At 46.3% G+C, this 22,526-nt stretch overlaps 1 protein-coding gene across 5 annotated transcripts in view; it reads right to left on the bottom strand.

The window, feature by feature from the left end:
- LOC109896321 (diacylglycerol kinase iota) overlaps positions 1-22,526 on the bottom strand; it is a 48,746-nt gene that overhangs the window by 16,284 nt on the left and 9,936 nt on the right. For 4 of the 5 annotated variants that reach the window (XM_031831901.1, XM_031831904.1, XM_031831903.1 and 1 more), the window contains exons 2-13: positions 20,398-20,506; positions 18,106-18,201; positions 12,352-12,426; positions 12,182-12,238; positions 11,993-12,058; positions 11,832-11,900; positions 11,506-11,622; positions 5,899-5,973; positions 2,169-2,264; positions 1,975-2,057; positions 1,817-1,877; positions 1,079-1,192 (exon numbers count right to left, since the gene is read on the bottom strand). In XM_031831901.1, the coding sequence (XP_031687761.1) occupies positions 1,079-1,192; positions 1,817-1,877; positions 1,975-2,057; positions 2,169-2,264; positions 5,899-5,973; positions 11,506-11,622; positions 11,832-11,900; positions 11,993-12,058; positions 12,182-12,238; positions 12,352-12,426; positions 18,106-18,201; positions 20,398-20,506 (1,018 nt within the window). The remainder of the gene's footprint in view (positions 1-1,078; positions 1,193-1,816; positions 1,878-1,974; positions 2,058-2,168; positions 2,265-5,898; positions 5,974-11,505; positions 11,623-11,831; positions 11,901-11,992; positions 12,059-12,181; positions 12,239-12,351; positions 12,427-18,105; positions 18,202-20,397; positions 20,507-22,526) is intronic. The other variant, XM_031831902.1, reaches the window with a different exon arrangement.

The following is a 22,526-nucleotide window of genomic DNA, read 5'->3' as shown; positions in this document are numbered from 1 at the left end:
AAGGCTGTTTCACATCACCTACACACACTCTTAGCTTTTGTGTCAGCGAACGTGCTGATGACAGCAGCACTCTCATCAACAGGACACACAGACACACACACACACAGGCGCTGTGGCAAGGTGCAGGGGAACCAAGAGGACAGGCTGAATGCTGATAAAACAGGACAGGCAGACAGAGCAGCAGCGACGAAAAGGACAGTCTAAAAGAGCCACAGACTCAAAGAGAACAAGACAACACCTGCAACGAACCCCACTAATTCCAGCTGCAGTACAACATGAGTTATTTCAGTAAGACAGTCCACTGTCCACTGTGTTGACTGTTACTGTAGTTAGCAAGGTGACTGTTTAGGGTCAGAGTCAGAGGGAACGGTATACCGTACGAAACATAATGAGATACACACATGCAGGGAGGACACAATGGGCACGTGCCCCCCCTCTGCTTTTTACACATTCATTACTTAACTTCATTTTTAAGACCACATTTTATCCAAATTGTTTATAAAAAAAGATCTGTCAGCGGGAATTTGGAGGAGGGGGCACACCGACTGGACCAGTCAAAGAGTAGCCCGACCCCCTATTCTCCTTGCCACCTAGCAATGTTATGAAGTAGGTTTTAGCTAGCCAGCTAGGTTCCCAATCTCCCGACCTCATTACTAGCCACCAAGGCATTTCAGGCCTTCATGTTGGCAGGCCTGCTGGCAAGGTTGCTAGACTTGAGAAAATATGAAAATGCCTTATGACACTATACACCAGTGTGACAGTAGTACTAAACTCCTAAGGCATAAATGTTCCTAAAGAATCAATGTGCAACATTAGATTACCTATGCAGAATAATATACATACTGTATTTTTTTTGTTGCATAGAATTAGGCATAATGATTATCGCTCTAGGTTGCAGGGAAAAGGTGTTTCAGGTGTTTGAAAAGTACAAAATTCCAGCCCCTCTCCGGACAACCTCCCCCCCATCCTCATGTTCCTCTTGCCCCCTCGAAAATAATGGGTGGATGACACCCCAGTGCGGGCGCACACCAGCGCAAAACAAACACACACGCACATCCACACACAAAGGGCAGCTTACCCCTCCCCAGTTGAGAGTCCTGGCGAGGTCATTTCCTGTCCCCAGAGGAAGTACAGCTACAGGCGGATGGGGGGTCATTCCTAACTCATCCAGAGCAGACAGGATCCACCCCACCTAAGGCGAGAGAAGGTGAGAGAGAGAGAGAGAGAGAGAGAGAGAGAGAGAGAGAGAGAGAGAGAGAGAGAGAGAGAGAGAGAGAGAGAGAGAGAGAGAGAGAGAGAGAGAGAGAGAGAGAGAGATGGGGCTCTGTTAATGAAGTTCATTAATGCTGTGAATAATGTATAAGGTCCTGGGACATGTTCATACATGTTAACATGTATGTATGTGTGTGTGTGTGTTGCCACCAGGGGAGCTGTGTTCACACACAGTAACACATTTGCACTGTCTATCATCAAGCACCCTCAAACTCAACTCTGGACCTCGAAGCCAGTTCCATTGCTTTTCATTGTTCCCCTGTAATCAGGGACTGATTTAGATCTAGGACACCAGGTGTGTCCAATTAATTAGCTAAATTAACAGAAAACCAAAAGGTTTCGGATCTCGTGGGGTAAAAGTTGAATACCCCTGACATTAGCACTGAAAACATACAGAGTCATTGCGACAGATAGACAGACAGACAGACAGACAGACAGACAGACAGACAGACAGACAGACAGACAGGCAGGCAGGCAGGCAGACAGACAAACGTAATAGCAGTTGAATTGAAGTAAAACAGTAATAACATGTTCATTCTCTCACCGTCCCGTCTCCTCCACAGGCCAGGATACGCAGGTTTGGCACTTTCCTGTACAACTCCAACCTGGGAGACATGACGTACAGAGGTTAGGGTGTAGGAAATAGTGTATAGGGTGTAGTGTGTGGGAAATAGATTGTAGCATGCAGGGCGTAGTACTCACGCCTCTCTGAGCCCTCCCTGGGAGAGATCAAACACCTGGCGAGGGTTCAGGATCCACATAAACATCTGTAACACCTTAGTACCCTGAGACACAGAGAGAGAAGGATGATAGGGTCAGGGGTCAGGGATGACAGTAGCTAGGGGTTTGTGGGCCAGCAGTTAGGGTTATAGGTCAGGAATCAAAGGTTAACTTACCTGGTTGCCTCCACTCTTGGGGTTGACAAAGACTAGAACAGGTTTCATCAGAGGGGAGGGAAGGGGCTTCAGCATGAACGGGCGCCACTTTGACTCCTAATGGGAGCAAAAAGATATTAGCAAGAGCCGACCCCTTGTCAGCAAATAGACCACGTTTGTACACACACCCCACAGAGGGACAGACAACAGTACTCACCCCACAGAGGGACAGAGAACAGTACACACCCCACAGAGGGACAGAGAACAGTACACACCCCACAGAGGGACAGAGAACAGTACTCACCCCACAGAGGGACAGAGAACAGTACACACCCCACAGAGGGACAGAGAACAGTACTCACCCCACAGAGGGACAGAAAACAGTACTCACCCCACAAGGGGACAGAAAACAGTACTCACCCCACAGGGGGACATAAAACAGTACTCACCAAACAGAGGGACAGAGAACAGTACTCACCCCACAGAGGGACAGAAAACAGTACTCACCCCACAGGGGGGCAGAGAACAGTACTCACCCCACAGAGGGACAGAGAACAGTACTCACCCCACAGAGGGACAGAGAACAGTACTCACCCCACAGAGGGACAGAGAACAGCACTCACCCCACAGGGGGACAGAGAACAGTACTCACCCCACAGAGGGACAGAGAACAGTACTCACCCCACAGAGGGACAGAGAACAGTACTCACCCCACAGAGGGACAGAGAACAGTACTCACCCCACAGAGGGACAGAGGACAGTACTCACCCCACAGAGGGACAGAGAACAGTACTCACCCCACAGAGGGACAGAAAACAGTACTCACCCCACAGGGGGACAGAGAACAGTACTCACCCCACAGAGGGACAGAAAACAGTACTCACCCCACAAGGGGACAGAAAACAGTACTCACCCCACAGGGGGACATAAAACAGTACTCACCAAACAGAGGGACAGAGAACAGTACTCACCCCACAGAGGGACAGAAAACAGTACTCACCCAACAGGGGGGCAGAGAACAGTACTCACCCCACAGAGGGACAGAGAACAGTACTCACCCCACAGAGGGACAGAGAACAGTACTCACCCCACAGGAGGACAGAGAACAGTACTCACCCCACAGGGGGACAGAGAACAGTACTCACCCCACAGAGGGACAGAGAACAGTACTCACCCCACAGAGGGACAGAGAACAGTACACACCCCACAGAGGGACAGAGAACAGTACTCACCCCACAGAGGGACAGAGAACAGTACTCACCCCACAGAGGGACAGAGAACAGTACTCACCCCACAGAGGGACAGAGAACAGTACTCACCCCACAGAGGGACAGAGAACAGTACTCACCCCACAGAGGGACAGAGAACAGTACTCACCCCACAGAGGGACAGAAAACAGTACTCACCCCACAGAGGGACAGAAACAGTACTCACCCCACAGGGGGGCAGAGAACAGTACTCACCCCACAGAGGGACAGAGAACAGTACTCACCCCACAGGGTGACAGAAAACAGTACTCACCCCACAGAGGGACAGAGAACAGTACTCACCCCACAGGGGGACAGAGAACAGTACTCACCCCACAGAGGGACAGAGAACAGTACTCACCCCACAGAGGGACAGAGAACAGTACTCACCCCACAGAGGGACAGAAAACAGTACTCACCCCACAGAGGGACAGAAAACAGTACTCACCCCACAGGGGGGCAGAGAACAGTACTCACCCCACAGAGGGACAGAGAACAGTACTCACCCCACAGGGTGACAGAAAACAGTACTCACCCCACAGAGGGACAGAGAACAGTACTCACCCCACAGAGGGACAGAGGACAGTACTCACCCCACAGAGGGACAGAGAACAGTACTCACCCCACAGAGGGACAGAAAACAGTACTCACCCCACAGGGGGACAGAGAACAGTACTCACCCCACAGAGGGACAGAAAACAGTACTCACCCCACAAGGGGACAGAAAACAGTACTCACCCCACAGGGGGACATAAAACAGTACTCACCAAACAGAGGGACAGAGAACAGTACTCACCCCACAGAGGGACAGAAAACAGTACTCACCCAACAGGGGGGCAGAGAACAGTACTCACCCCACAGAGGGACAGAGAACAGTACTCACCCCACAGAGGGACAGAGAACAGTACTCACCCCACAGGAGGACAGAGAACAGTACTCACCCCACAGGGGGACAGAGAACAGTACTCACCCCACAGAGGGACAGAGAACAGTACTCACCCCACAGAGGGACAGAGAACAGTACACACCCCACAGAGGGACAGAGAACAGTACTCACCCCACAGAGGGACAGAGAACAGTACTCACCCCACAGAGGGACAGAGAACAGTACTCACCCCACAGAGGGACAGAGAACAGTACTCACCCCACAGAGGGACAGAGAACAGTACTCACCCCACAGAGGGACAGAGAACAGTACTCACCCCACAGAGGGACAGAAAACAGTACTCACCCCACAGAGGGACAGAAAACAGTACTCACCCCACAGGGGGGCAGAGAACAGTACTCACCCCACAGAGGGACAGAGAACAGTACTCACCCCACAGGGTGACAGAAAACAGTACTCACCCCACAGAGGGACAGAGAACAGTACTCACCCCACAGGGGGACAGAGAACAGTACTCACCCCACAGAGGGACAGAGAACAGTACTCACCCCACAGAGGGACAGAGAACAGTACTCACCCCACAGAGGGACAGAAAACAGTACTCACCCCACAGAGGGACAGAAAACAGTACTCACCCCACAGGGGGGCAGAGAACAGTACTCACCCCACAGAGGGACAGAGAACAGTACTCACCCCACAGGGGGACAGAAAACAGTACTCACCCCACAGGGGGGCAGAGAACAGTACTCACCCCACAGAGGGACAGAGAACAGTACTCACCCCACAGAGGGACAGAGAACAGTACTCACCCCACAGGGGGACAGGGAACAGTACTCACCCCACAGGGGGACAGAAAACAGTACTCACCCCACAGAGGGACAGAGAACAGTACTCACCCCACAGAGGGACAGAGAACAGTACTCACCCACAGAGGGACAGAGAACAGTACTCACCCCACAGAGGGACAGAGAACAGTACCTACCCCACAGAGGGACAGAGAACAGTACACACCCCACAGAGGGACAGAGAACAGTACTCACCCCACAGAGGGACAGAGAACAGTACTCACCCCACAGAGGGACAGAGAACAGTACTCACCCCACAGGGGGACAGAGAACAGTACTCACCCCACAGGGGGACAGAAAACAGTACTCACCCCACAGAGGGACAGAGAACAGTACTCACCCCACAGAGGGACAGAGAACAGTACTCACCCACAGAGGGACAGAGAACAGTACTCACCCCACAGAGGGACAGAGAACAGTACTCACCCACAGAGGGACAGAGAACAGTACACACCCCACAGAGGGACAGAGAACAGTACACACCCCACAGAGGGACAGAGAACAGTACTCACCCCACAGAGAGACAGAGAACAGTACTCACCCCACAGAGGGACAGAGAACAGTACTAACTCCACAGAGGGACAGAGAACAGTACTCACCCCACCGAAGGACAGAGAACAGTACTCACCCCACAGAGGGACAGAGAACAGTACTCACCCCACCGAAGGACAGAGAACAGTACTCACCCCACAGAGGGACAGAGAACAGTACTCACCCCACAGAGGGACAGAGAACAGTACTCACCCCACAGAGGGACAGAAAACAGTACTCACGTCAGTTCCTCTCTTACTGGTCCTTCTTTTGAATGATGTGCGTTTTTTCCTCCTTGTAGAGTTTTTGAATGAGCTCTGTGTGATGGGAGAGAGAGAGAAACGCATTAAGGCATGTTCCACAGATAAACCCTGAAGCACACACAACACACACACACAGCGCTGTCTAGCTGCTGGTGTATGCGGAGGTCAGTTGAAGTTAACAGTAATAAGAAGAGACTGCAGACTCTAAAGGAGTGCGTAAAGGAGTGCATAAAGGAGTCTGTGAATCAGGATGTAAATGAAGTTGGTAAATGAGTCTCTAAATGAGTCTGTAAATGATTCTGTAAAGGACTGCATAAAGGAGTGTGTAAAGGACTGCGTAAAGGAGTGCGTAAAGGAGTCTGTAAAGGAGTGTGTAAAGGAGTCTGTAAAGGAGTGCATAAAGGACTGTGTAAAGCAGTGTGTAAAGGAGTGTGTAAAGGAGTCTGTAAAGGAGTGTGTAAAGGAGTGTGTAAAGGAGTGCGTAAAGGAGTCTGTAAAGGAGTGTGTAAAGGAGTGTGTAAAGTAGTGCGTAAAGGAGTCTGTAAAGGAGTGTGTAAAGGGGTGTGTAAAGGAGTGTGTAAAGGAGTCTGTAAAGGAGTGTATGAAGGAGTGCGTAAAGGAGTCTGTAAAGGAGTCTGTAAAGGAGTGTGTAGTCTGTTAAGGAGTGCATAAAGGAGTCTGTAAAGGAGTCTGTAAAGGACTGTGTAAAGGAGTCTGTAAAGGAGTTCTTAAAGGACTGCATAAAGGAGTGCGTAAATGAATGCGTAAATGAGTGCGTAAAGGAGTCTGTAAAGCAGTATGTGAAGAAGTGTGCAAAGGAGTCTGTAAAGGAGTGCGTAAATGAGTCTGTAAAGGAGTGCGTAAAGGAGTCTGTAAAGGAGTGCATAAAGGAGTATGTAAAGGAGTGTGTAAAGGAGTGCGTAAAGGAGTCTGTAAAGGAGTATGTAAAGGAGTGTGTAAAGGAGTCTGTAAAGGAGTGCGTAGTCTGTTAAGGAGTGCATAAAGGAGTCTGTAAAGGAGTCTGTAAAGGAGTGCGTAAAGGACTGCATAAAGGAGTCTGTAAAGGAGTATGTAAAGGAGTGTGTAAAGGAGTCTGTAAAGGAGTCTGTAAAGGAGTGCGTAGTCTGTTAAGGAGTGCATAAAGGAGTCTGTAAAGGAGTCTGTAAAGGAGTGCGTAAAGGACTGCATAAAGGAGTCTGTAAAGGAGTATGTAAAGGAGTGCATAAAGGAGTCTGTAAAGGAGTGTGTAAAGGAGTGCGTAAAGGAGTCTGTAAAGGAGTGCATAAAGGAGTCTGTAAAGGAGTGCATAAAGGAGTCTTTAAAGGAGTTTGTAAAGGAGTATGTAAAGGAGTCTGTAAAGGAGTCTGTAAAGGAGTGCGTACATGAATGTGTAAATGAGTGCGTAAAGGAGTCTGTAAAGGAGTGTGTAAAGGAGTCTGTAAAGGAGTGTGTAAAGGAGTCTGTAAAGGAGTGTGTAAAGGAGTGTGTAAAGGAGTCTGTAAAGGAGTCTGTAAAGGAGTCTGTAAAGGAGTGTGTAAATGAGTATGTAAAGGAGTCTGTAAAGGAGTCTGTAAAGGAGTCTGTAAAGGAGTATGTAAAGGAGTCTGTAAAGGAGTCTGCAAAGGAGTCTGCAAAGGAGTCTGTAAAGGAGTCTGTAAAGGAGTGTGTAAAGAAGTGTGTAAAGGAGTCTGTAAAGGAGTCTGTAAAGGAGTCTGTAAAGGACTCTGTAAAGGAGTCTGTAAAGGACTCTGTAAAGGAGTGTGTAAAGGGGTGTGTAAAGCTGTCTGTAAATAAGTGTGTAAAGGAGTGTGTAAAGGAGTGTGTAAAGGAGTCTGTAAATTAGTGTGTAAAGGAGTCTATAAAGGAGTCTGTAAAGGATTGTGTAAAGGAGTGTGTAAAGGAGTCTGTAAAGGAGTGCGTAGTCTGTAAAGGAGTGCATAAAGGAGTCTGTAAAGGAGTGTGTAAAGGAGTGCGTAAAGGAGTCTGTAAAGGAGTGCATAAAGGAGTCTGTAAAGGAGTGCATAAAGGAGTCTTTAAAGGAGTTTGTAAAGGAGTATGTAAAGGAGTCTGTAAAGGAGTCTGTAAAGGAGTGCGTACATGAATGTGTAAATGAGTGCGTAAAGGAGTCTGTAAAGGAGTGTGTAAAGGAGTCTGTAAAGGAGTGTGTAAAGGAGTCTGTAAAGGAGTGTGTAAAGGAGTGTGTAAAGGAGTCTGTAAAGGAGTCTGTAAAGGAGTCTGTAAAGGAGTGTGTAAATGAGTATGTAAAGGAGTCTGTAAAGGAGTCTGTAAAGGAGTCTGTAAAGGAGTATGTAAAGGAGTCTGTAAAGGAGTCTGCAAAGGAGTCTGCAAAGGAGTCTGTAAAGGAGTCTGTAAAGGAGTGTGTAAAGAAGTGTGTAAAGGAGTCTGTAAAGGAGTCTGTAAAGGAGTCTGTAAAGGAGTCTGTAAAGGAGTCTGTAAAGGAGTGTGTAAAGGGGTGTGTAAAGCTGTCTGTAAATAAGTGTGTAAAGGAGTGTGTAAAGAAGTGTGCAAAGGAGTCTGTAAAGGAGTGCGTAAATGAGTCTGTAAAGGAGTGCGTAAAGGAGTCTGTAAAGGAGTGCATAAAGGAGTATGTAAAGGAGTGTGTAAAGGAGTGCGTAAAGGAGTCTGTAAAGGAGTATGTAAAGGAGTGTGTAAAGGAGTCTGTAAAGGAGTCTGTAAAGGAGTGCGTAGTCTGTTAAGGAGTGCATAAAGGAGTCTGTAAAGGAGTCTGTAAAGGAGTGCGTAAAGGACTGCGTAAAGGAGTCTGTAAAGGAGTGCGTAAAGGACTGCATAAAGGAGTCTGTAAAGGAGTATGTAAAGGAGTGCATAAAGGAGTCTGTAAAGGAGTGTGTAAAGGAGTGCGTAAAGGAGTCTGTAAAGGAGTGCATAAAGGAGTCTGTAAAGGAGTGCATAAAGGAGTCTTTAAAGGAGTTTGTAAAGGAGTATGTAAAGGAGTCTGTAAAGGAGTCTGTAAAGGAGTGCGTACATGAATGTGTAAATGAGTGCGTAAAGGAGTCTGTAAAGGAGTATGTGGAGGAGTGTGTAAAGGAGTCTGTAAAGGAGTGTGTAAAGGAGTGTGTAAAGGAGTCTGTAAAGGAGTCTGTAAAGGAGTCTGTAAAGGAGTGTGTAAATGAGTATGTAAAGGAGTCCGTAAAGGAGTCTGTAAAGGAGTCTGTAAAGGAGTCTGTAAAGGAGTCTGTAAAGGAGTCTGTAAAGGAGTCTGCAAAGGAGTCTGTAAAGGAGTCTGTAAAGGAGTGTGTAAAGAAGTGTGTAAAGGAGTGTGTAAAGGAGTCTGTAAAGGAGTCTGTAAAGGAGTCTGTAAAGGAGTCTGTAAAGGAGTGTGTAAAGGGGTGTGTAAAGCTGTCTGTAAATAAGTGTGTAAAGGAGTGTGTAAAGGAGTGTGTAAAGGAGTCTGTAAATTAGTGTGTAAAGGAGTCTATAAAGGAGTCTGTAAAGGATTGTGTAAAGGAGTCTGTAAAGGAGTATGTAAAGGAGTGTGTAAAGGAGTCTGTAAAGGAGTGTGTAGTCTGTAAAGGAGTGCATAAAGGAGTCTGTAAAGGAGTCTGTAAAGGAGTGCGTAAAGGAGTCTGTAAAGGAGTGCATAAAGGAGTCTGTAAAGGAGTGTGTAAAGGAGTCTGTAAAGGAGTCTGCAAAGGAGTCTGCAAAGGAGTGCGTAAATGAGTGCGTAAAGGAGTCTGTAAAGGAGTATGTAAAGGAGTCTGTAAAGGAGTGTGTAACGGAGTGTGTAAAGGAGTGCGTAAAGGACTGCGTAAAGGAGTCTGTAAAGGAGTGTGTAAAGGACTGCATAAAGGAGTGTGTAAAGGAGTCTGTAAAGGAGTCTGTAAAGGAGTGCGTAAATGAATGCGTAAATGAGTGCGTAAAGGAGTCTGTAAAGGAGTATGTGAAGAGGTGTGCAAAGGAGTCTGTAAAGGAGTGCGTAAATGAGTCTGTAAAGGAGTGCGTAAAGGAGTCTGTAAAGGAGTGCATAAAGGAGTATGTAAAGGAGTGTGTAAAGGAGTCTGTAAAGGAGTATGTAAAGGAGTCTGTAAAGGAGTCTGTAAAGGAGTCTGTAAAGGAGTGCGTAGTCTGTTAAGGAGTGCATAAAGGAGTCTGTAAAGGAGTCTGTAAAGGAGTGCGTAAAGGACTGCGTAAAGGAGTCTGTAAAGGAGTGCGTAAAGGACTGCATAAAGGAGTCTGTAAAGGAGTATGTAAAGGAGTGCATAAAGGAGTCTGTAAAGGAGTGTGTAAAGGAGTGCGTAAAGGAGTCTGTAAAGGAGTGCATAAAGGAGTCTGTAAAGGAGTGCATAAAGGAGTCTTTAAAGGAGTTTGTAAAGGAGTGCGTAAAGGAGTCTGTAAAGGAATCTGTAAAGGAGTCTGTAAAGGAGTGCGTACATGAATGTGTAAATGAGTGCGTAAAGGAGTCTGTAAAGGAGTATGTGAAGGAGTGTGTAAAGGAGTCTGTAAAGGAGTGTGTAAAGGAGTCTGTAAAGGAGTCTGTAAAGGAGTCTGTAAAGGAGTCTGTAAAGGAGTGTGTAAATGAGTATGTAAAGGAGTCCGTAAAGGAGTCTGTAAAGGAGTCTGTAAAGGAGTCTGTAAAGGAGTCTGTAAAGGAGTGTGTAAAGGAGTGTGTAAAGGAGTCTGTAAAGGAGTGCGTAAAGGAGTCTGTAAAGGAGTGCGTAAAGGAGTATGTAAAGGAGTGTGTAAAGGAGTGCGTAAAGGAGTCTGTAAAGGAGTCTGTAAAGGAGTCTGTAAAGGAGTGTGTAAAGGAGTCTGTAAAGGAGTCTGTAAAGGAGTATGTAAAGGAGTATGTAAAGGAGTCCGTAAAGGAGTCTGTAAAGGAGTCTGTAAAGGAGTATGTAAAGGAGTATGTAAAGGAGTGTGTAAAGGAGTGTGTAAAGGAGTCTGTAAAGGAGTGCGTAAAGGAGTCTGTAAAGGAGTGCGTAAAGGAGTATGTAAAGGAGTGTGTAAAGGAGTGCGTAAAGGAGTCTGTAAAGGAGTCTGTAAAGGAGTCTGTAAAGGAGTGTGTAAAGGAGTCTGTAAAGGAGTCTGTAAAGGAGTATGTAAAGGAGTCCGTAAAGGAGTCCGTAAAGGAGTCTGTAAAGGAGTCTGTAAAGGAGTATGTAAAGGAGTATGTAAAGGAGTGTGTAAAGGAGTGTGTAAAGGAGTCTGTAAAGGAGTGCGTAAAGGAGTCTGTAAAGGAGTGCATAAAGGAGTATGTAAAGGAGTGTGTAAAGGAGTGCGTAAAGGAGTCTGTAAAGGAGTCTGTAAATGAGTCTGTAAAGGAGTTTGTAAAGGAGTCTGTAAAGGCGTGTGTAAATGAGTATGTAAAGGAGTCTGTAAAGGAGTCTGTAAAGGAGTGTGTAAAGGAGTCTGTAAAGGAGTCTGTAAAGGAGTGCGTGCCCAAGCATGTGGGTCTTCTCCAATCCTGGCTGTTTGGCTGTGATGTGACGTGAAGGCTCCCTGTTGGACTGTGTGTGTGCTCTAGGGTTAAGCCGGTGGTTGAGCTGCGGTTGAGCTACGTGCGTGTGTGAATCTGTGACAGGGTTTGTGTGTGTGTTGTGTTCTCACCTGTGGCTTCCTGACTTTGATGATCCAGGAGGGGGGGACGATGACCCCGGCATGAGCCCCCAGAGAACAGGGCTCCTCAATCTGATGTAGCTGGAAACACGTCACCTTGTTATGGAACTGAGGGGGACAGGAGAGGAGAGGAGGAGGGGAGAGAGGAGAGGAGGAGGGGAGAGAGGAGAGAGGGAGGAGACGGGGTTAGGGGTCTGTAGTGACCGCTACTAACTCATACAGACACTCTAATAGAGAAGAACATACACACACATCCCCAATACACAAACACACACACACATACAAACACACAGAGAAACACACAAGACACTACTCACAGCTTGTTTGCACCAGGAGCAGCTGATGGCCACAATCTCTTTACTGTGGAAGAACTTCTGCTGGAAGCTCTACCGGATACACAGGATGTATCGTGTTATTCATTCGAGATATACACAATAGACAGGGTGCATATCCTTCAGGTGTACAGTAGGTGTCTTACCTTCCCACACTGTCTGCATTTCCCCTCTTGGCGGCGCCGGTGCACCCAGTGATGCCTCAACATATTCTGCAGAAGACAAGGGAGAGGGAAAGAAAAGAGAGCAGTCAGAGACGGACATATACAGCAGTTCTCACACACAAACACACACACACATATCAGAGACACACCATCATCAGATTGCCTACTCACATCTCTGAGGCAGCGAGAGCCTCCTTCTCTAAACGTTGGCTTACAGCGGAAGTTAATCTGAGAGAGAAGGAGAGGGTGGGGGCAGTGAGAGATGGTAAGGATGTAGCGCCAGGTGTGCTTTATCGGATTGACTTGTTGAAAGGGAGAATTGCAATGTGTGTGTGTGTTACCTTGTCGAGCTGCTCGATGCAGGCGGTGTGGACTACGATCTTACACGCTCCGCACTTCCTCCTGGGGGCAGACTTCTTAAAAGAGAGGACACACACACACACCAGAGAAAGCAGTGAGACTCACGTAGACACACACACACACACACACACACACACACACATACAATCGGATAAATCAGACAGCTCGGACCAAGTCACAATAAAATAGTTGTCTACGCTTGAAAAAAACATCAAACACGTATTAAGGCCATAATGTGTTAGAGAGGAACTTGACATAGAGAGAGGAAGAGATGCATTTATTGTTTATTTCACTTTTTTCATCTATTTCACGTGCTTTGGCAATGTAAACATATGTTTCCCATGCCAATAAAGCCCTTAAATTGAATTAAATTGAAATTGAGAGAGAGAGAGGGAGAGAGGAAGAGAGAGAAAGAGGGAGAGGGGGGAAAAGGGAGAGAGACAGATGGGGAAACTAGAGAGAGATTACATTTTGGCCTGCTCTTACCAGCCTCTATCCTATTCAGACTAATGACAGTGTTTGTGGCCTCTCCACTAAGAGATATTAAAGGCCAAATGCAGCCATTTTTTTATCAATATCAGATCATTTCTGGGTAACAACCTTACTAACCAGGTTTGCATCCAACCATTTAATGCGATGAATTACCTGACGCAGGAAAAAAGTCACGACCGGGCTGATGGAAACATGAAATAGCCGTACAGTATTATAAATGCGGACTGACAATTTGTTCGTTCGACCGGTGGGTACCTTTTGTGTCGGTAAAATGTATTATGCAAGAAATGGTGGTGGAACCGCCTTTATGCGCAAATATTGACATACTATTAACCATCATATCGAAGTAAAACTTGGGAGTCACGCGAAGACATGGTGTGTGGTCCTCCCACTAGAACTCGGGAAAGCCTTGCGGTTTATTAGGCTACAGATGAAATAAGTCATGATGAATTTCACAGGGAGATGAATACGCACAGCGATGAGCTTGATGTTGCTTTCCAATAAATATTGAGGGTCTTATTCTGGTGACATGATAATCGATGTTTGGCTGCCGTTTGACAAAGACATAATATCGCTTTTATCCATAATCTCATAATACACTGTAGGTAGCCTACTCCCACTGTATCTATGAGCTGTTGGCTGGAGAGCGTTTGTGAAGACCAGAGTTTTCCTATATAACGCAACAGTTTTTGTGATCAAACCATCAGTAGATTTGAAATTGTGATGGAAACCCCATTTCATTTTTAATTCGGTACATGGGAATGTAACGTTATTTGTATGTGCACTACGTCATCACGCACAGCCTTTTATCAGCAAAAAAAGTCTGTCTGATGGAAAGACATCTCTGGTAGGAAAATGCGCATATTGTTTTATGCAGACTTTAGAATATTTGCATAAAAATCTGTCGCAAATTGGATGGAATTAGATTTTTTTCCTAAAAGCAATATCTTATGCAATACTTTTTCTTGGAGTGGTCTGAGTTGGGAAGGGAAAACAGACAAGTTGTTGTTATTGGCAGAGAGGGCCTGTTAGAGGACCTCTGGCAGTCTCTATGGGGGTGCCACAGGGTTCAACCTCGGGCTGACTCTTTTCTCTGTATACATCAATGATGTCGCTCTTGCTGCTGGTGATTCTCTGATCTACCTTTACGCAGACGACACTATTCTGTATAATTCTGGCCCCTCTTTGGACACTGTGTTAACTAACCTCCAGACGAGCTTCAATGCCATTCAACTCTTCTTCCGTGGCCTCCAACTGCTCTTAAATGCAAGTCAAACTAAATGCATGCTCTTCAACCGATCGCTACCAGCACCTGCCCACCCGTCCAGCATCACTACTCTGGACGGCTCTGACTTAGAATATGTGGACATCTACGAATACCTAGGTGTCTGATTAGACAGTAAACTCTCCTTCCAGACTCACATTAAGCATCTCCAATCCAAAATTAAATCTAGAATCGGCTTCCTATTTCGCAACAAAGCATTCTTCACTCATGCTGCCAAACATACCCTCGTAAAACTGACCATCCTACCGATCCTTGACTTCAGCGATGTCATTTACAAAATAGCCTCCAACACTCTACTCAGCAAATTGGATGCAGTCTATCACAGTGCCATCCATTTTGTCACCAAAGTCCCATATACTACCCATCACTGCGACCTGTATGCTCTCGTTGGCTGGCCCTCGCTTCATATTCATCGCCAAATCCACTGGCTCCAGGTCATCTATAAGTCTTTGCTAGGTAAAGCCCCGCCTTATCTCAGCTCACTGGTTACCATAGCAGCACCCACCCATAGCACGCGCTCCAGCAGGTATATTTCTCTGGTCACCCCCAAAGCCAATTCCTCATTTGGTCGCCTTTCCTTCCAGTTCTCTGCTGCCAATGACTGGAACAAATTTTTAAAAAATCACTGAAGCTGGAGACTCATATCTCCCTCACTAACTTTTAAGCACCAGCTGTCAGAGTAGCTCACAGATCACTGCACTTGTACAATAATGATATAAAACACAGGCAAAACTGAATGTTGACGACACAGGGCTTTAAAGGTAATGTTAGAGATTACTACTGCAGATAGTGTCAAAGCTATTTCTTATCCTATTTCATGATCAAAGTCATCTCTCTAGAGCAGTGGTTCCCAAACTTTTTGTAGTCCCGTACCCCTTCAAACATTCAACCTCCAGCTGCTTACCCCCTCTAGCACCAGGGTTAGCACACTCTCAAATGTTGTTTTTTTTCCATCATTGTAAGCCTGCCACACACACACTATATGATACATTTATTAAACATAAGAATGAGTGTGAGTTTTTGTCACAACCCGGCTCGTGGGAAGTGACAAAGAGCTCTTATAGGACCAGGGCACAAATAATAATATAATAATTATCAATATTTTTGCTCTTTATTTAACCATCTTACATTGAGTTCATCGAAATGTTGGATTGTATTGGAGAGAGTCTCAGCCTTAAATCATTTTCCACAGTCTGTGCCTGTATTTAGTTTTCATGCTAGTGAGGGCAGAGAATCCACTCTCACATAGGTACGTGGTTGCAAAGGGCATCAGTGTCTTAACAGCGCGACCTGCCAAGGAAGGATACTCTGAGTGCAGCCCAATCCAGAAATCTGGCAGTAAATAAAATTTTCACAGAACTGCTTGTTGCAACTTCGATGAGGCTCTCTTGTTCAGATATCGGTACGTGGACTGGAGGCAGGGCATGAAAGGGATAACGAATCCAGTTGTTTGTGTCATCCGTTTCGGGAAAGAACCCGTGTAAATGTGCATCCAATTCACTCAGGTGCTTCGCTGTATCACATTTGACATTGTCCTTAAGCTTGAGTTCATTTGCACACAAACAATCATACAATGATGGAAAGTCCTGTGTGTTGTACTTGTTAATGCAGACAGAGAAGAGCTCCAACTTCTCAATCATAGACTAAATTTTGTTCCGCACATTGAATATAGTTGCGGAGAGTCCCTGTAATCCTAGATTCAGATCACTCAGGCGAGAAATAACATCACCCAGATAGGCCAGTCGCGTGAGAAACTCGTCACCATGCAAGCGGTCAGACAAGTGAAAGTTGTGGTCAGGAAAGAAAACTTTAAGCTGGTCTCTTCATTTTAAAAAAATGTGTCAATACTTTGCCCCTTGATAACCAGCGCACTTCTGTACGTAGTAAAAGTGTTACATGGTCGCTGCCCATATCATTGCATAGTGCAGAAAATACATGAAAGTTCAGGGGCCTTGCTTTAACTAGGTTAACCATTTTCACTGTAGTGTCCAAAACGTATTTCAAGCTGTCAGGCATACCCTTGGCAGCAAGAGCCTCTCGGTGGATGCTGCAGTGTACCCAAGTGGCGTCGGGAGCAACTGCTTGCACATGCGTTGTCCACTATGTCTCCCTGTCATGGCTTTTGCTCCATCAGTACAGATACCAACATGAGCTGCAGCTACGTTTGGCTACATACAGACCATTAGTGTAATTCCCGTGAAAGAGTAACGGTTAATGTGATTGGATGTTAATTATTTGACGAGGCTTCCTGTATTTGACATTGTGTTGTTACTTCGCTGAACACTAGATGGTTTCATTTGATTTTTGGCAGTGAAACGAGGCTACTCAGGCAAGAAAAAAACCTCACCCAAATGAATGGCCCCATTGGAAATTATAAATGGACTGTTTGAAAATGTGAAGGAAGAAAAAGTTGTAAAAAATTTGAATCCCATTTTTATTTGGCGTACCCCTGACGGCATTGCGTGTACTCTCTCCTCACACACTCTGGCTCTCTCTCCTCACACACTCTGGCTCTCTCTCCTCACACACTCTGGCTCTCTCTCCTCACACACTCTGGCTCTCTCTCCTCACACACTCTGTCCTCACACACTCTGGCTCTCTCTCCTCACACACTCTGGCTCTCTCTCCTCACACACTCTGGCTCTCTCTCCTCACACACTCTGGCTCTCTCTCCTCACACACTCTGGCTCTCTCTCCTCACACACTCTGGCTCTCTCTCCTCACACACTCTGGCTCTCTCTCCTCACACACTCTGGCTCTCTCTCCTCACACACTCTGGCTCTCTCTCCTCACACACTCTGTCCTCACACACTCTGGCTCTCTCTCCTCACACACTCTGGCTCTCTCTCCTCACACACTCTGGCTCTCTCTCCTCACACACTCTGGCTCTCTCTCCTCACACACTCTGGCTCTCTCTCCTCACACACTCTGGCTCTCTCTCCTCACACACTCTGGCTCTCTCTCATCACACACTCTGGCTCTCTCTCCTCACACACTCTGGCTCTCTCTCCTCACACACTCTGGCTCTCTCTCCTCACACACTCTGGCTCTCTGTCCTCACACACTCTGGCTCTCTGTCCTCACACACTCTGGCTCTCTGTCCTCACACACTCTGGCTCTCTGTCCTCACACACTGGCTCTCTCTCTCTCACACACTCTGGCTCTCTCTCTTCACACACTCTGGCTCTCTCTCTTCACACACTCTGGCTCTCTCTCCTCACACACTCTGGCTCTCTCTCCTCACACACTCTGGCTCTCTCTCCTCACACACTCTGGCTCTCTCTCCTCACACACTCTGGCTCTCTCTCCTCACACACTCTGGCTCTCTCTCCTCACACACTCTGGCTCTCTCTCCTCACACACTCTGGCTCTCTCTCCTCACACACTCTGGCTCTCTCTCCTCACACACTCTGGCTCTCTCTCCTCACACACTCTTGCTCTTTCTCCTCACACACTCTGGCTCTTTCTCCTCACACACTCTGGCTCTTTCTCCTCACACACTCTGGCTCTCTCTCCTCACACACTCTGGCTCTTTCTCCTCACACACTCTGGCTCTTTCTCCTCACACACTCTGGCTCTTTCTCCTCACACACTCTGGCTCTCTCTCCTCACACACTCTGGCTCTCTCTCCTCACACACTCTGGCTCTCTCTCCTCACACACTCTGGCTCTCTCTCCTCACACACTCTGGCTCTCTCTCCTCACACACTCTGGCTCTCTCTCCTCTGACCACTCTCTTCCTCTTTGCCCTTCTGTCTCTTCTCTCCCTGTTTCCCTCACTCATCTCTCCACTTTCTGTCCTTTGTCCTTTCTGTCAGTCTACCCCCCTCCTCTGTTTCTCTCGCTGTCTCTATTTTCCACTCTCTCTCTCTCTCTCTCTCTCTCTCTATCCCTCTCTCTGTCTCAGTCTCCCCCTCTAGCCTCCCCCTCCCTCTCTCACTCCCTCTCCATGTACTCACTGCAGTCTTCAGTACACAGGTGTCTTCTCCAAGGTAGCACAGCTCTCCAGAACAACTGGTCTCCAGCCACAGGTGGTCTCCGTTCCCAGCAGTCTCCTACACACACAAACGCACAGCAACACAAAATTCAGCACACAGAAAGGAACATGTTAGACCTTCTCCCACATGCCCGGCAGACATACAGTGTATGAGTGTTTAATGTGCCTAATTGTCCATTGGATTCCAGTGTGTGGGCGAGGGAAATATATCCTCCCCTACAGGGTGTGTGGATCAAACATAAAACACACTCAACAAACACACACAGAGAAGCAGCACAGCACAACCACAATCACATTATTCGCTCTGTGCTGCATGATGTTGATACATTAGCTCATTAAAGTTCAATGGCGGGGTGTGTGTGTGTGTGTGTGTGAGTGTGAGCGTGTGAGTGTGTGTGTGTTTGCGTGAGTTTGTGTGTGTTTGCGTGCGTGCGTGCGTGCGTGCGTGCTTGCGTGTGTGTGTGAGTGAGTGTGTGTTTGCTTGCGTGTGAATGTGTGTGTGTGTGGATCATGCAGAGAGGGAAATGCCAGTAATGACGTTGAGGAAATCTCCTGCATGGAGGGACCTATTTCTCCCCAGGTATAGCCGGGTGGGATCCCTGGGTGTGCCCTTACAGAAACACCACACCAATTTCACTTGATGAGGTGTTTCACATGTGATATTATGTGAAGTGAATGTGATAAAATGTGACAACATGTAAAAGCAACATGTGATGACATGAAACTACACAGGTGACAAACATAGGGATGCCAAATATTTTCACATGCGAAACTGCAATTGTGAGAACACGTTATTCTATGTGAAAAGGAAGGTGTTAGCATCTACATTTTATACATGTGAACATATGGTTTCACATGCGAACAACTGAACTCACACGTGTCTCTTTTGTTTTCACATGTGAACATTTCAGCTCAACATGTGAAAACACGTGAAACTGCAAAAGTTCACATGCTTATTTGTAAGGGAAATGAATGAAATGGTATGGAGTTTTAAAGTAAGTTGTATGCCGCTCAGCTAAAATAGTGTTCAAATCTTTAATCAATGACAATATGATTACATTTGACATGACCACCTAGTAATGAATTTTCAATATGATCCCATCTGGGATTTGAACTCACAACCTCACAACCTCTGGATTTGACACTGAGAGTTCTGTAGCAGTCCAATACACAGTCATTACCTATAATACATATCTGCACTTAGCAGAAGAGTGCCATCCGCACTGCTATGTTAGTTCTCATTTAAAGACATGCTCCGGAACTTTGGTGACTAGTAAGTCTTTTCTAGACCTCTCGCTGTGGGCTGAATGTGTCAATGTGTAGTTCATTCATGCATAATCTATTAGCAGAATTAATATCTTACCTCAATTAGCCACGGAATCCCTCATTTGAAAGCAACAGTTTTTCTGGAAGCTGTGCTGCGCCATTTTCCCTCCATTTTCCCCCATGTGGTCCAGAACCCGAGCAATTCGAGTTCAACCAATGGGCTTCAGCCTCTCGCCCCATGAGTGACAGCTAGCAAGAGGTACATCATGAACCCATAGCAGAGCGAGAGAGAGAGAGCAATGACGTGATGCACATACTGTATGTGATGTAGTAGGTCATTTTCGGGGACCACTTTAGGCTCGTGAGTTCTACTTTCAAAAAAGTATACAAAAGTACCAGAGAATCTCTTTAATCTGACTTTTCTCCCATCATTGATTTAATTGACGTATTTCAGACATTTGAGGGTTTTCTCTATAGATATCTAATGTTGGTGGGGCATATTATTCTGCTTTAATGTTACTGCTGAATCACTATGGTAAATATCATATTTTTTCTTGAGTGTATTTTTAACAAAGCTGAGATGGAATATGAAGTTCAAAGTGTGAAATCAGTCGTTGACACAGACATGGTGGCGTAGCAAGTCGATCATCGTGCTGTGAACCAAGAGGTTGTGAGTTCAAATCCCAGGGAGGACGTGTTGAATAAAAAGCCCTGTATAAATAAACAATCTAATCAAACTGTGTCAAATATGTAAGTTGGAAATGCTGTTTGTGTGTGTATTCTAAGAACGGATTTTTGTTTGCAGGGCATCACCTGGGAAATCTCAGGTGAAATACTCCATCCATAGTTGAAAGGTCATGTGAACCGTCATCACACGGGAAGTGTTCCAAAAACACATTGATCCACATGTGAAATTCAACAGGTGAAATCATGTGTTTTTTTTCCGTGTGTGTGTGTGTGTGTGTGTTTGTTTGTGTGTGTGACTCACTGTCCAGTCAACGGACGTGCGTATCTCCTTGGATGGTCCGTTAGTGATGAGGGGCATGGGTTTGTGGACCGGGCCCAAGTGCTGGAGACCCGACCGCGAGATGGCTTTCCTGAAAAACACACACATTATTCAAGTATTAGTGTGACCCATCATATCAAATCTCTTGACCTGTAATCAGTGAAATGAAGGGATTCGTTGACGAGTACCATCTTTAATCAGTGACATGAAAGGACTCAGGTGATTGAGGAAAATAGCACCATGTTTCTTTTAGAGAGGATTGCATGATGCTACTTCAGTACACTGACCCAGTAGCCCCGATACTCAGGAGAGATGCGGAGAGAAAGAAAGAGAGGGGGACGGAGGGAGAGAGAGAAAACGTCTGCTCTCTCAGTCAGGGGTAGGATGAGTCAGCAGTGTTGAGAGCTGCTCCTGGCGCCCTCTCCCTCAATATAACCTCCCCACAACCTCCACACAACCTCCTTAAAGCCTCCCCAACCCACAACCTCCTCAAAGCCTCCCCGCAACCTCCCTAACTTGGAGAGTTAAATCTCTGCTATCTGCTCGCAGCAACATTTGTTTGCATGATGCGTAATAGCACGATAATATTGAGTATGTTCAGTATAATGTAATATAATAAATATAACATTGAGATCCGTCCTACAGAGTAGCTGCCTATATTCCCATCTCCAGCCCGCTGTAACCGTGACAATCTAGGTGGGTTAAATAACAGGAACTACCCTGGAACCACCTCACCTCTCTCTCATCTGTCCTATGCAGTATGCAACACAGAGGGCGTATGGTGAGGCCTGCGTGCGTGTGTGGATAGGTACGGTGGAAAGTGTGCCTAATTCCCCTGGTGCCAAAGATGTCAATTAAGGCAGCCCCCCGCACCTCTCTGATTCAGAGGGGTTGGGTTAAATGCGGAAGACGCATTTCAGTTGAAGGCATTCAGTTGTACAACTGACTAGGTACCCCCCCCCCCCACCTTTCCCTTTTCCGAATACCTGACAACCTGTTGAAAGTTTCAGACCTCATCTAGAATTATCCACTGTGACAAAACAGGGCTGCTTACAGGGCTGTGTAACACGAGCCCCTGCACACACACACACACAAAATAGATGTACGTGGGTGACAACACGCGACTGAATGCATGCCACTGAGGCCAACACACACACACACCACATTGACAGACAATAATGCACCTAAAATCTACCGCATTAACGGATACCAGTGATAACATAACACACATGCACACACACCCATACGGTCCAAACACACTTAACCCTTGTTCTTATCAGATACCAGCGATAAAGAAATACACACACAAACTGCCCACACACGCTCATCAGTGTGTTTAGTGTTGAGTGATCTAGATTAATCTAACCTGATTATAGCCGGGACCTGATCTGACAGGATAGACAGTTTGAGTAGACTGACAGGGTAGAGATACGGATGTGTGTGTGAGGGAGTGGGATAAAGAGACAGAGAGAGAGTGTGTATATGATAGTGAGAGTGATAGAGAGGCCTGTGTTCATTCACTACTATCAACACCTGATGCCTCAGCGATCAGAGAGTAGCTATGTACTGTAGTGTGTTGAACACACACCAACACACAGAGACACACAGACAGAGACAGACAGACCACCATTGCATTTCAACTGCATGCTTAGTAATCTACTAAGTACATAGCAGGATCAAGGTATTAAAGCTTGATTTGATGACTTTGGTGTTAGACTGGATGGATATACAGTAATGGGAGCTCGACAGAGGAACGAGTCGGCTCAGGCACCTAACAGTCAACAGGGTAACAGATTAGAATATTCACTCCATGGTTGGGGTTCATTCAGTTCACTTTTCAGTTCAGTAAATCCAGGAAGTGAACTGAAATTAAACTAATTCCTTTAAAAAATCCTCAGAGAAAACACTGGGCAAAAATTCAGAATTAACCGAATGGAAAACTGAATTGATCCCAACTGGTGATTGACACTCCCCCGATGTAGAAGTTAGTGGTTGCTGGTGTATCACATAAACCAAAGAAAGATACCCACACAGCTGACTGATTAACTGAGCAACTACAGAAAAAAGCAGACTGTGCCTCTGCCTCCTTCCTATGCCTCCCACTCTCCCTC

Source organism: Oncorhynchus kisutch, linkage group LG9, assembly GCF_002021735.2.
Source record: "Oncorhynchus kisutch isolate 150728-3 linkage group LG9, Okis_V2, whole genome shotgun sequence".
Taxonomy (NCBI): domain Eukaryota; kingdom Metazoa; phylum Chordata; class Actinopteri; order Salmoniformes; family Salmonidae; genus Oncorhynchus; species Oncorhynchus kisutch.
The sequence above is the reverse complement of the archived record's forward strand: the minus strand, read 5'-3'. Positions and strand labels throughout refer to the sequence as shown.